Genomic DNA, 13,355 nt, shown 5'->3' with positions numbered 1-13,355 from the left:
ACGGACTTGCCATGGACAAATTCAACAATATTTGGAATCGGTTCTTAAAAATACAGTAATAGGTTAAGATCTGGTGAAGTACAATAACAACTTTGTAAAGCTAAAATAGAAAGAAAAAATGTGTTCTAAAGCTCATAATGAAAACCACTGAGTCTAGGGCTTGCCAGTCAGAAGGTCGGCGGTTCAAATCCCCGCGACGGGGTGAGCTCCCGTTGCTCGATCCCTGCTCCTGCCAACCTTGCAGTTCGAAAGCACATCAAAGTGCAAGTAGATAAATAGGTACTGCTCCGGCGGGAAGGTAAACGGCATTTCCATGCGCTGCTCTGGTTCGCCAGAAGTGGCTTAGTCATGCTGGCCACATGACCTGGAAGCTGTAGGCCGGCTCCCTCGGCCAGTAATGTGAGATGAGCACCGCAACCCCAGAGTCGTCTGCGACTGGACCTAATGGTCAGGGGTCCCTTTACCTTTTACAGCGCCCTCTGGTGTCGCATGTTTGTAATGCAGTTGCAATGACATAATTGACTGGGGGTAGATGAGTCTCTCATCTCTCTTCCCACCACCCACATCTTGTCCTCAGGTCCCGCCGGAGAAGAAAGCGAAGGTGCGCTTCAACAACTTCTTCCTTGCCGAGCCTGGGACCCCACTCAATTCCTGCCCCAAAGACTATGTGGAAGTCAACAACATCAAGTAAGAGAGCTAAGTGCCAAAACTGGGTGTGAGAGAAGGGGTGAAATTAAAATCTGGGACGAGGTCTGCATGGCTAGGTTTACACAGATGGTGAGAAATAGAGAGGGCAGACAACAAGGCGATGCCTTTATGGGGAAACAGAGACTTTATATAATGTTTTGGGGTGGGGAAAAAGTTCAGGATGATGTAAACCCATTTGGAACCTGGTGGTATTAATTTATCACATTGGGTTTTGGTATGGAAATTTGATCCAATGTGCTTAGGTCTAGTTTCTGCTTTTGTTTTATTTGGCAACTGTTGTTATACTTGGTTATGCTATAAATAAGCACAAGTGTTTTTGATTTTTTAAAAAAAGTTAGAGCTAACTATTGGATCTGGGGACCCCCGACCCACTGAGGCAGGTGTCCTCAAACTCAGCCCTCCAGCTGTTTTGAGACTACAATTCCCACCATCCCTGAACAGAGGTCCTGCTAGCTAGGGATCATGGGAGTTGTAGGCCAAAATCATCTGGAGTGCCGAGTTTGAGGAAGCCTGCAGTGAGGCTGTGATTTCTTAGAATGTGAATGTTGGCAGGAAAGAGACCTGGCTTTCTGCCCAAAGGCATCAGGGTCCCATCCTGGCAGGGCAGGGTCAAGGTCATTGTGGCTCAGGAGCACCGCTCCTCCACATGGCCTCGGCATCCCCCGGGATGCTGTAGTGGCACCTCTGTCGCCAGCTGTTGCTGCTGCTGGCAGTGGGGCTGGACCGGGTTTGCAGCCCTGAATTGGAAAATATCTGCAGAGTACTGCATCTCTGAAATAAATGGGCATTAAAGACACCAGTTCCAAAAAGGACTCTTAATGAACTGAAAGCAGAGACGCTGTGTGTGCTTTTGTAACCCAAGAAAGTGTTTAATAAAAGCAATTTTTTTAAAAAGGACAGTTTTAAAGAGGAATGGCAAACACTGTATTAAAACAGCTTAAAACGGCAAATCGTTTAGCATAAAGAGCACTGCTTTCATCTGAAAAGCCCCAGACGGCATGGCCAATGATCAGGGATGATGGGAGTCATAGTGTGAGTGGACAAAGGCATATATACAAATAGGTTTTCAGAAAACCTGACTGTGGTGCTACCACTAAAAAGCTCCCGTCTGCTATGCTCTCCATTGAACCTCTAATGGCGACAGGGTGGAGAGCAGAGCATCTGAGGCTGAGCTCAATGCACAGGCAGGCTCAGGTGGGAGAAGGAGCTTCTTGCGAGAGCCTTAGGTTCCCACACTGTTCAGGGAAACCAGCTCCTTAGTGCAGCAATTTGGTCACTGGGCAAGACTAGTCTTGTATATATTGCACAATGCGCTTGCTCTCTTACGGTGGGGAGGAATGGGGAGACCTCCGCCCACCTCAGTGTCTGTGTTTGGAATGATGTTGTCTTAAAAAGAGGACCATCTCTCCTCTCATTGGCTCCCTGCCTCCGTGTGATCCCTTCAGGTACTGCGGCGAGAAGAAGCAATTTGTGATACTGAGCAAAACCAACAAGATTTCCGTCCGTTTCCATTCGGATGTTTCGTTGGTAGACAGCGGCTTTTCGGCAGAGTTCATGTCCTACCAAACCAACGACCGTAAGTGGGAATGCTGTGAGGATGGGGGTGAGGTGCTGGGAGTGGGGTGGGTGGGTCGGATGTGTGTGTGGGGGGGAGAGACTTAAATCATTTGGACCTTTTAAATGACAAAGGAGGGCATGGAAGAGGTTCATCACATGGAGCACTGCTTGGAGGAAGGAGAAAAGAAGTGGTCTTGACCGCATTCCCTTTGCATGTTCAGAAGTAACTTCTGAGATTCCTGAGAGCCAGTGTGGTGTAGTGGTTAAGAGCAGTAGACTCGTAATCTGGTGAACCGGGTTCGCGTCTCCGCTCCTCCACATGCAGCTGCTGGGTCACACTTCTCTGAAGTCTCTCAGCCCCACTCACTTCACAGAGTGTTTGTTGTGGGGGAGGAAGGGAAAGGAGAATGTTAGCCGCTTTGAGACTCCTTCGGGTAGTGAAAAGCGGGATATCAAATCGAAACTTCTTCTTCTTCTTCTTCTTCTTCTTCTTCTTCCCAGTCTCTTGCATCCAAGGGCGGCCTTAGCAGTTGCAAGGGGAAGAGACTTTTCCCAGAGGAAAGAGACTTCCACTGGGGCAGACCGAAAACATCCCGTTGAAAAAGGAGGCAGGGAATTAGTACTCTTTACTGTTCGCAAGACTTAACGTACCTCTCCTCTTTCCCCTCACCCCAATTTCTGACTTGTAGCCTGTCCAGGCAAATTCGCCTGCAACACCGGCCGCTGTATCGCCAAGACCCTGCGCTGCGATGGCTACAATGATTGCACGGATGCCAGCGACGAGAAAAACTGCAGTGAGTCCTCCTTCTCTGCTCAGCTCCCTTTAGAGAATTTGGAAATGTGGATATGGAACGGGGCTACGTTTGTTTTGTGCCTTGATCTTGCATTATTGTGGATCTGGTTTCTGCCACCAAGTAAAAGTGTGCAAATTTGACTATGCCTCATACGGTTTGCAAAACAGTTCCAAAGATGAGCTGTTTGGGGTGCCAAAAAATTGTTTCTGTATAAAACTCCTGGAAATCTCAATTTCCACACCCCTACCCACCCTCCGACCTAGGAGGTTTTGGTAGGAAATGGAAATGTCTTGTACGCCATTGACGCGTATGTTTGCCATCATATGGTCTAGAAACTTGCTTTAAAAACAAAAACAAATTAAAGCCATGATTCTCTGGGTGGTGGATTCTGTGGCCAGCACCAAACTCAATTGCTGTGGCGAAGGGTAGTTTCCAGAGTTTTTGGCACAAAAGATGAATGGTATAGCTCCACTGAAGGGCAAGTCCTGATCTGCCATAGAAAGAGCATAGAGAAGGCCTTCATTTTATCTAGGACCTGGGAGACCAGGGTTTGAATCTCCACTCTGCCATGAACCTCACTGAGTGTGATCTTGTGCCTGTCACTGCCTCTCAGCCTAACCTACCTCACAAGTTCGTTGTGGGGAATTAAATGTGGGGAGGAACCATGCATGCCACCTTGAGCTCCTTAGAGGAAAAGGTGGGATAAATATGTGACAAATAAATTAAAAGGCTCCAGAAACCTGTGCCTCTTGAGGAAAAAACCCAAGAGGATTGTCTCCAATGCTGGTCCTGCTCAGAGTAGACCCACTGAAGTCAATGGACTTTTAAAAAACCCAAAAACATTTTCTTTTTAAAACCAAGCTATAAAAAATTCTGCAAAACAGGATCGGAGGACAATCTACACAGTCCATATCCAATTATAGATTATTGTAAAAACAAAACAAAAAACCAGACATAAAGTAACTACTCATGCTTATAGATTTCAATGGGACTACTCTGAGTAGCACAAGCACTCGGCCTGCACCAGTGTATTTTTCCTGCTTTTTGCATGCTTCCCTTCATGACTCGCAGATTCCAGGTCAGGATCGGTGCCTCTTTGTGGAAGTGTTGGGTTCTCCCAAACTCTGCTTCAGCCATCCCATATCTGACGCTCTGTGGGGCCCAGTTGCTCTGTAAATCACCAGGCTGCGCTGTGTCTCTTAACTGCTTCTCTGCCTCCTTCCTCCCAGCTTGCACCGAGAAGCAGTTCAGATGCCGGAACGGATATTGCAAGCCGAAACTATGGTTCTGCGACGGCATGGACGACTGCGGGGACGGCAGCGATGAGGCAGAGTGCAGTGAGTGTGGACTGGGAAAGGGGGTCTTGGTCAAAGCGATGTGAGGCTGGGGGGGGGGGCTGTCCCCTCCCGCTGCCTCTGCTGTGCCAGGGATCTGTGCGGGTGCCTTGTTGTGTCTTTTTTTTTTTTGCAATTTTGACGTGTGGCTTCTCCTTCCATTGGACAGAATGTCCGGCAAATAACATGCGGTGCAGCAACGGCAACTGCATCCCGGAGAGCAAGAAATGCGACGGCAAGGATGACTGCGGCGACGGCAGCGACGAGGGGAGCTGTGGCCGTGGTACGAATCTTGGCACTAAGGGAGCCCTAGGAAATCTTTGGGTTGGGAGGGTCTGTTGCCCTAGCTGTCTCTTTCTGCCCTCTGCCAGCCTCCAGATGCCTGCCTTCTCCCTTCCAGCCAGTACAGGGTGTGAGTTGTAGAACTCAGCAGGGAGGAGAAGGAGAGAGAGAAAACTCAAATTAGTTGGCTCTCCCATCATCAGCTCTGGTGCCCCCCTACTGTTGGCTTCTTTGCCTTCCACCCTGCCAGTCTCAGGAGGGCACCAGCAACCCCCGCTACGCCAAGGCCCTCAGAATGGGACTTGCAGTCAGTTGCTAGGGACGGCACTGCCGTGGGGGTAATGGTTAGAGTGTCAGGCTACGGCCTGGGAGGGAGCAGGGTTCAAATCTCCCCCACTTGGCCATGAAGCTCCCTGGGTGTGACCTTGGGCCATTCAGCATCTCTCAGCCTAACCTACCTCCCAGGGTTCTTGTTGGGGGTACAACGGGGGGGGGGGGAGAGAACTGTATTCCACCTTGAGTCCCTCAGAGGAAAAGCTAATAAATAAATGAAAGGAAATAACCAGAAAACAGGGGGGGACTCCCTTTATGCACTTGCATAGTTCAGGTCTGGTTTTAGAATCTAGAGGCAGAGTGCAGCCTTCCTGTCCTTCCTGCTATTTGAGGAGGGGGTTTCATTGGCAGCAGGGGAGACAGATAGACACTCGCTCCCCCCCACACACACACCAGTGTCCCAGTATTTGTTCTGGTTTTCTGAAATCTCAGTGCCTTGGCTGTGTAGGGGGCAGCACTTACCCTTGGAACTCCCTGCCTATTGATATCAATCAGGTGCCTTCACTGTGCTCTTTCCGGTGCTTGCTAAAAAAACATTCTTGTTTAAACAAGCCTACCCGGATAAACTTATAATGTTGACATAGTTTTAATCTGTTTTAGCATTTCCGTGTTTGTATGTTTCAAACTAGGGCTGTAAATTTTTCTAGTAAATGGCTTTGAGCGTGTTTAAAAACAAAAACAAAACAGTCGAGCATTGCATAAATTTTGTGAAACGAATAACAATAGATCCAGTTACAGGTGGGTAGCCGTGTTGGTCTGCCATAGTCGAAACAAAATAGAAAATTCTTTCCAGTAGCACCTTATAGACCAACTGAGTTTGTTCTTGGTATGAGCTTTCGTGTGCATGCACACGAAAGCTCATACCAAGAACAAACTCAGTTGGTCTATAAGGTGCTACTGGAAAGAATTTTCTATTTTGAATAACAATAGAGACATGCATGGCAGCAAACAGCCTTTCCCCACGAGGGTGGTGGTTTCCAGGGACAGGATCCGCAGAGGTCCTGGAGTCCCTCTGCTCTGCTCTGAATTTTCCCAGCAGGGAGGTTCTTATTGGAAGCAACCAAGATCCTCCTTGGATGGGGATTTCTCTGTGCTTAGCTTAGGGAATGCTGCTGTGCTAAACGTTTTCTGGCGCTGAGCCTCCTTGCCTGTGGTTTGCTTGCAGCGGACACCGTCTCCTGCAAAACGTACACCTACAAGTGCCGCAACAACCAGTGCTTGAGCAAGAAGAACCCGGAATGTGATGGGACTAAGGACTGCAGTGATAACTCGGACGAGGACAGTTGCAGTGAGTTACGGTTCTAAGCTATCACCTTTTGGGAAGCCGGTGACCTGAGACGCACTCTTGCACGTCTACTAGAGGGTCAGCAGCCCAAGAGCACTTGACCGAAATCTCACTCACGTCACAAATGTAAAATAGAACAGCAACAAGAAAATCTTTAATATTTATACCCCGCCCATCTGGCTGGGTTTCCCCAGCCACTCAGGGCAGCTTACAGCACATAAAAAAATTGTAAAACATTGGATGTTAAAAACTTCCTGATACAGGGTTGCCTTCAGATGTCTTCTAAAAGTCAGATAGTTGTTTATTTCCTTGACATCTGATGAGATGGTGTTCCACAGGGCGGGTGCCACCACTGAGAAGGCCCTCTCCCTGGTTCCTTGTAACCTCACTTCTCGCAGGGAGGGAAGCGCCAAAAGGCCCTCGGAGCTGGACCTGAGTGTCTGGGCTGAATGATGGGGGTGGAGAAGCTCCTTCAAGAGCAACAATAGGCTGCCTTCTAGGGTTGTTGTAGCAGTATGATAATGCATGTGAAACCCTTTCAAGGGTTCAAGCAGTATATAAATGCTAAGCGTTCCTACTGCAAGCCTCTCTCGCCTGTTTTGCAAATGCATGCAGTGACGCCCATCTCTAGCTGCCAGTTGATTTTGCAGAAGCATTTGGAGGCAGGGCTGGGAAACCTGTGGCTTTCTGGATATTGCTGGGTTACAACTCCCAACCAGTGTGGCCGATGAGCAAGGATGCTGGGAGTTTGAGTTCAGCAGCACCTGGAAGGGGCCAAAGACTCCCTGCCCCTTCTATAAGAAGCAGGAGTCAGGTGTGATGTTGCTTGGGGATCGCAGGGGGACAAATTTACTCATGCGTTGGTGTTCTGACTCTTGCTCCTTCCAGACTGTGGCAAGCGCTTCTACAGCAAGCAGTCCCGGATTGTCGGTGGGGAGGACTCCGACGAAGGCGAGTGGCCGTGGCAGGTCAGCTTCCACACCAAGGACACCGGTCACTTCTGCGGGGCCTCCTTGATATCTCAGAATTGGGTGGTGTCTGCAGCGCATTGCTTCCAGGATGACTGGAGGAGGTGGGTAGAGATCTAGGATTTCTCCAGGAATGGACTCGCTTATGTTCTGCATATACGCTTGAACCTCAGGGTGAGGCTTCCGGGTCCTTTGTGCAGTGTGCTGGGAGTACGTTGAGTCCAGTGGAGCATGGGATGGTGTTGTTGTAAGGTTTCGTCTCTGTTCAGACCTGATTTCACATAAACCAGAACAGGAGCTGTCTTGCACCCAAGATCGAGGGGGGCCCATTGAGGCACATGTGCCGTTATGAGTGTGACACGTTTTGCACGCACACGACGTCATGCGCCTGGTGCATGTTGCGCATGTGTGATGCCATGCACATGTTGCTCTCCTGACGCCGGGAGGAGGCGGAAGCACGGAGCTCGGCGCATCTTCCTCTCTCGCGCTCAGGAGGAGCCAGCCACTGAAGCACACTGCCCCACATCCTCCACCCCACATCCTCTGCCCCTTCAACATCAAGGGGGCCCAGCCTCCTGCTAGCACATACTGAGGGGGCTGAAGACACCTGCACCCTAGGAGCTGGCGCGCCTGAACCAGAACAAACTGTGACCCAGGAGATTGTCAGGTTCCAGTTTCCCCTCCATTGTGGGCTTTGCAAATAATTTTGGAAAGCTACCATTCTCTAAAGACATAGCTTCTTCTGCAATGCACCACAGGTGCATCTTATGCAGGGGTTCAGTTCGAAGGGTTTAGCGTAGACACGGAAATCATGTATACGCAAATAATTGGAGCCAACCCCCCCCCAAAGGATAGAGGGGAGAATTCTCAGCACACCAAGAGTCTCTGTGCTGAGGGGACCTCATCCAGCAAGCGAGGCAAAGAGCTTCTAAGCTCTTTTCATGCTTGGCAACCCAAGCAGACCCAGCATGGATAGAGCTTCTAAGCTCTCCGCCTTCCTTGGGTCTAACGTCTGCAACTTCAACCAGCCGTGTATAGTTGAAGTCGCACAAGTTAATGGTGTGCAAGATGAGATCGTGCTTTAGCAGACTGACTATACATTTTACGATTGGCATTGTAGGAATTACCAAAAGGCCATAGGTGAGGTGCTAGGGCATGGGTAGGCAAACTAAGGCCCGGGGGCCAGATCCGACCCAATCACCTTCTCAATCTAAGGCCCACGGACAGTCCAGGAATCAGCGTGTTTTTACATGAGTAGAATGTGTGCATTTATTTAAAATGCATCTCTGGGTTATTTGTGGGGCATAGGAATTCGTTCATTTCCCCCCCTTTAAAATATAGTCCACCCCCCCCCACAAGGTCTGAGGGATGGTGGACCGCCCCCCTGCTGAAAAAGTTTGCTGACCCCTGTGCTAGGGATTCTTTCTTTTAGCACTGCTTGCCAACCTTTTTGGGCCGGTGGGCACATTTGGGGGTAGGGGAGCCACGGGCAGCAGTCCCAAAACGACTTTCCTTGGGAGCCGGGGGTGTAACACAAACTTGAGTGCCGCAGGTTGCATGGCGCGATGGTTACCCCCTCTAAAAGAACAGAGCACCCTCTGACCTTCTTACCTGCCAATTCCTCTGCAGGCATTTGGACCCCAGGACGATAACAGCCTACATGGGGCTTCTTGACCAGGGGGACAGGAGCAACAGCAACGTTCAGCAGCGGGGCCTGAAGAGGGTCATCCGCCACCCGTACTTCAATGACGCCAGCTACGACAACGACATTGCCGTGGCAGAGCTGTCCAGCCCAGTCGAGTTCAACAAATACATCCAGCCCATCTGCTTGCCTGATGTCACCCATGACTTCCCCGTTGGCAAATCCCTCTGGGTGACGGGATGGGGAGCCACTCAAGAGTCAGGTGAGTTGGGTGGGGATGTGAAGGGGGGGGCATTGTAGGTCTTTGGTCTAGACGACTCTTGGTGCCCTACAGTTCTATGATTCCAACTCGGAGGTGGTGGCGAGGGGAGCAAAACAAGGGCAGATCTGCAGTTTGGTGGAAGGAGGCAACATTAAAAATAATATATCGCAAAGATAAAACGAGAGAGTCGTCTCTGAATCCACCACAGGACTTTATCAAGAGTGTATATGCTAAAATTATGACAATCTGTTGTCTGTCTGTCCTAATTGTGTGTTTTTTTCTTTTTCATTTCTTATGTAAGTTGTCTTGCAATAAAAAGTTTTTCATATAAAAAAGGACAATCTTAACAAGCACAAAATGATAACCTCCGTTGCCGTTGTTGTCCACAAATAAATACAGGTGAAACTCGAAAAATTAGAACATCGTGGAAAGGTTAATTTCTTTCAGTAATTCAACTTAAAAGGTGAAACTGATATATGAGATAGACTCATGACATGCAAAGCAATATATTTCAAACCTTCATTTGTTATAATTGTGATGATTATGGCGTACAGCTGATGAGAACCCCAAATTAACAATTTCAACTTTGGGGTTTTCATCAGCTGCACACCATGTTGTTGTTCAGTCATGTCTGACTCTTCGTGACCCCATGGACCAGAGCACGCCAGCCACCCCTATCCTTCACTGCCTCCCGCAGTTTGGCCAGACTCATGTTAGTAGCTTCGAGAACACTGTCCAACCATCTCATCCTTTGTCGTCCCCTTCTCCTTGTGCCCTCCATCTTTCCCAACATCAGAGTCTTTTCCAGGGAGTCTTCTCTTCTCATGAGGTGGCCAAAGTACTGTAGCCTCAACTTCAGAATCTGTCCTTCTAGTGAGCACTCAGGGCCGATTTCCTTGAGAATGGATAGCTTTGATCTTCTTGCAGTCCATGGGACTCTTCAAGAGTCTCCTCCAGCACGCCATAATCATCACAATTATAACAAGCAAAGGCTTGACATATCTCGCTTCACATGTCATGAGTCTATCTCATATATTAAACTCCAATAGCTAATGAAAACAATCGCTTACATAAATGGACTTTTCCATACTATTCTAATTTTTCGAGTTTCACCTGTATGTATTGTGTCAGCAGCAGTACTGGTCTTGCAGGGTTTATGTGAAGACAGGAGGAAAGAAGAACCAAATGCTAATTAAAATATGTGCTTTGTGCACACCAAACTACGCTGTGGACCAGAGTTCCCCCAAACTTGGGTCTGCAGCTGTTTTCGGACTACAGTTCCCAACATCCCTGACCACTGGTCTTTGCTAGCTAGGGATGATGGGAGTTGTAGTCCAAAAACAGCTGGAGACCGACGTTTGGGAGACCCTGCTGGAGGCCATAGGCACCATTCTGCTGTATGCCTCGTTGTTTGTATCATCTTATAAAGTTGCTCCAGACGACGTACAAGTTATCGGAGGCAACATTTTGCATTAAAGGGAGCAGCAGCTTCTGAGTTCTTCTACCCTGATGCAACTAGAGGGCAGGAACCAGTGGCATCTCTTAAGGCGTTTAAGAGTTTTTGCGGGGGTTGTGCATCTGGGTGACTTGTAATCGGAGAATCCGTTGCACACTTAGCAGGGCTGGTTTTATTTTATTTTATTTTTTTAATGCTTAAAAGAGCATCCTGAATAAACTATAGACCTGCTCCCATGCTACTCCTCTGTGGTCCTCTGCAGGAAACGGTGCCAGCATCTTGCAGAAGCTCGAAATCCGTGTGATCAACCAGACCGTGTGCAAGTCCCTGATGGTGCCCAATGATGTGACAGAGCGCATGATGTGTGTCGGGGTCCTCACAGGCGGGAAAGATGCCTGTCAGGTAGGAATTGTCCGCAGGGAGAGAGGGGGGCCATGGCTGTGGGGAGCTCAGAATACAGCCCTGCCGACTTCTTACTTACTTCATTAACTAATCAAGGGGAGTTGCAGTGAAAAGTCTCAAGGCGACTTGACGAAACAAAATGCAGCACAGGAAGGCCGTTTAAAACCAGAAAAGCTTAAAACCAGGAGCAACACAAAACACGCAGTGTGCTGCACTAGCAACATACTTAATAAGAATAACTGCACTGTGATATCAGTAGTTTTATTTTCAATTCCCCAACAACAGAATTTACCTTTTTCCTAGCCGCCCCCACACTGAATACTACGCCCCATACTACGACCTCAGGGTCTCGTTGCTGGTCAATTGCTGCCAGTTCAGACCCTGTGAGCACATATGTGAAATTGAGATTTATTTTATTACATTATTTTTGCTGCATTCACACGGCATTCAACCCCGATGTTTCCATACCATGCATACCGTAATTTTTCAGTGTATAAGACGACCCCTATTTTTTTGAACCCAAAATTAAGAAAACGAAACCCTAACATAGAAGTGAAAATCTGGGTGATTGGCAGCTGCAAGTTGTTGATCTTTGGGGGGGTGGCGATCGCCCTCAAAGTCTCCAGCATGAGCTGGATGCAGCGCACCATGGACCAGAAGCAAAGGCAGCAACTGGGGCACCACAGGGTCCCAAGCAGGATGCCAAGGAAGAGCTGGGGGGGGGGTGACAGCGGCTGCTCTGCATCAGGCCATGCCGTCGAGCATACTGAGCCAAGGAAGGTGGTGAGCGGGCAGGGGGCAGGGTGGGAGTTTGAAAGGGGAAAGAACGGCAAGGAGAGGTAGCTGAGGCAGCTCTCAGTGGCGGCGGCTGCTCTCAATCCGGTGGTTGAGCCAGCGGGGGCTTCAGGAGGTGAGCCAGTCGCCAGCATGCATCCCAGAGTGGGGGAGAGAAAGGGGGACGGCAGCAGGACTCAGCCCGCCCAGGCCAAAATCCCGGACGTATGCTCAACTATTTTAAAAATTCCCCCAGGTGCCCATGTTCCGTGTACAAGATGACCCCCAATTTTTTACTAATTTTTTAAAGCAAAAAATTTCGTCTTATACATAGAAAAATATGGTAATTTCAGTGTGTATATTCTTGAGTAGAACTTGGTTGGCTACAGCCCACAGGCTCTGCTGTTCGCGGTGACGCTCTTGCATCGTCACCTCGCCTTGCAATCCCAGCTTCTTCCCTCTTGGAGATGCCCGAACCCAGCCGAGGGGCACGGGAACCCCACCAGAACCACAGTGCACCAGAGAGGCCATTTGGTGCCGATGCTGGTCTCTCCTGGGAATGAAACGGCTCCTTGGACAAAGGGTCACGAAAACAGGTCCCCTTTCTGAGCACGTGTGCTCTTGTCTCTCTTTGCAGGGAGACTCCGGTGGGCCACTGGTCAGCTTGGAGGCCAACAACACATTGTTCCTGGCTGGCGTGGTCAGCTGGGGGGAAGGCTGTGCCCAGAGGAACAAGCCGGGAATGTACACTCGTGTTTCGGCGCTGCGGGCCTGGATCAAAGAGCAAACCGGCGTGTAGGTGGCTGCGGCGACTGGGACGGTTCATACGACTCTCCCTTTTTCTCTGGGTCTGTCAAGCTTGCAGCTGAAGACACTCCCCTGTGATATGAAGGGGGTTCTGCAAATCTTGTTCGCTCCTCTAATTCCTCGTTCCCCCCCCCCAAAATGAAACCAGCCACACTCCTGGATTCATTGTATGCGGCCGATTGGATGGGCAGTTGCCCCTTTGAGAGCTCCCCTCTGCTGCTCGTGCTCTCCGTCTCCAGAGACTTTCTGAAATAAGTTTAATGTGAACCTGATTCAAATCTGCAAGGGAGCTGGTACCTCCAGTGCAGGCCGCCTGAGGCAGGGGCCCGGTAGGTGCGGTACCCCTAAATGACCACTAGTTGGCAGCATGAGGGCCAAGTAGCCTTAAGTGAACACCAAGTGGCCACTTTTGTGTGTGTGTGTGAGAGAGAGGATGAAATGACGCGTCGTACTGTGTTTTTAGGACTCATCTGGTCTGCTGTAGCATGTGTGACGTCTTCTGTTTTCTCCTCTTTTCCCCCTTCCAACCCCCCCCCCGGATTCCCCCTGTGAATAGGATAGTTCCCAGAAACGTTGTTTGTTTTTCAAAGCAGCTCATAGATCAGAGAGGTTGCCTGCCTTCTGTGCTCTTTTTCCCAGACTGCAAACACCCAGAGATTTTAATATTGAAGGCAGGTGTCTTTATCCACCATCCCCTGCCAGATAAGACATTTGCTAACACCCCCCCCCCCCCGCAGAAGGTGGATGGTTT

The 13,355-nt window shown here is 49.4% G+C and overlaps 1 protein-coding gene across 1 annotated transcript in view; it reads left to right on the top strand.

The window, feature by feature from the left end:
* ST14 (suppression of tumorigenicity 14) overlaps window positions 1-12,719 on the top strand; it is a 37,512-nt gene extending 24,793 nt beyond the window's left edge. The window contains exons 10-19 of the mRNA XM_033171813.1: window positions 578-687; window positions 2,154-2,284; window positions 2,955-3,059; window positions 4,289-4,396; window positions 4,563-4,676; window positions 6,174-6,296; window positions 7,182-7,365; window positions 8,891-9,165; window positions 10,884-11,023; window positions 12,435-12,719. Of these exons, the coding sequence (XP_033027704.1) occupies window positions 578-687; window positions 2,154-2,284; window positions 2,955-3,059; window positions 4,289-4,396; window positions 4,563-4,676; window positions 6,174-6,296; window positions 7,182-7,365; window positions 8,891-9,165; window positions 10,884-11,023; window positions 12,435-12,596 (1,452 nt within the window). The 3' untranslated portion in view covers window positions 12,597-12,719. The remainder of the gene's footprint in view (window positions 1-577; window positions 688-2,153; window positions 2,285-2,954; window positions 3,060-4,288; window positions 4,397-4,562; window positions 4,677-6,173; window positions 6,297-7,181; window positions 7,366-8,890; window positions 9,166-10,883; window positions 11,024-12,434) is intronic.
* The last annotated feature ends 636 nt before the right edge of the window (window positions 12,720-13,355 follow it).

Source organism: Lacerta agilis, chromosome 15, assembly GCF_009819535.1.
Source record: "Lacerta agilis isolate rLacAgi1 chromosome 15, rLacAgi1.pri, whole genome shotgun sequence".
In the NCBI taxonomy this organism is placed as follows: Eukaryota; Metazoa; Chordata; class Lepidosauria; order Squamata; family Lacertidae; genus Lacerta; species Lacerta agilis.
Note: the sequence above shows the minus strand (reverse complement) of the source record. Positions and strands in the feature narration are given on the sequence as shown.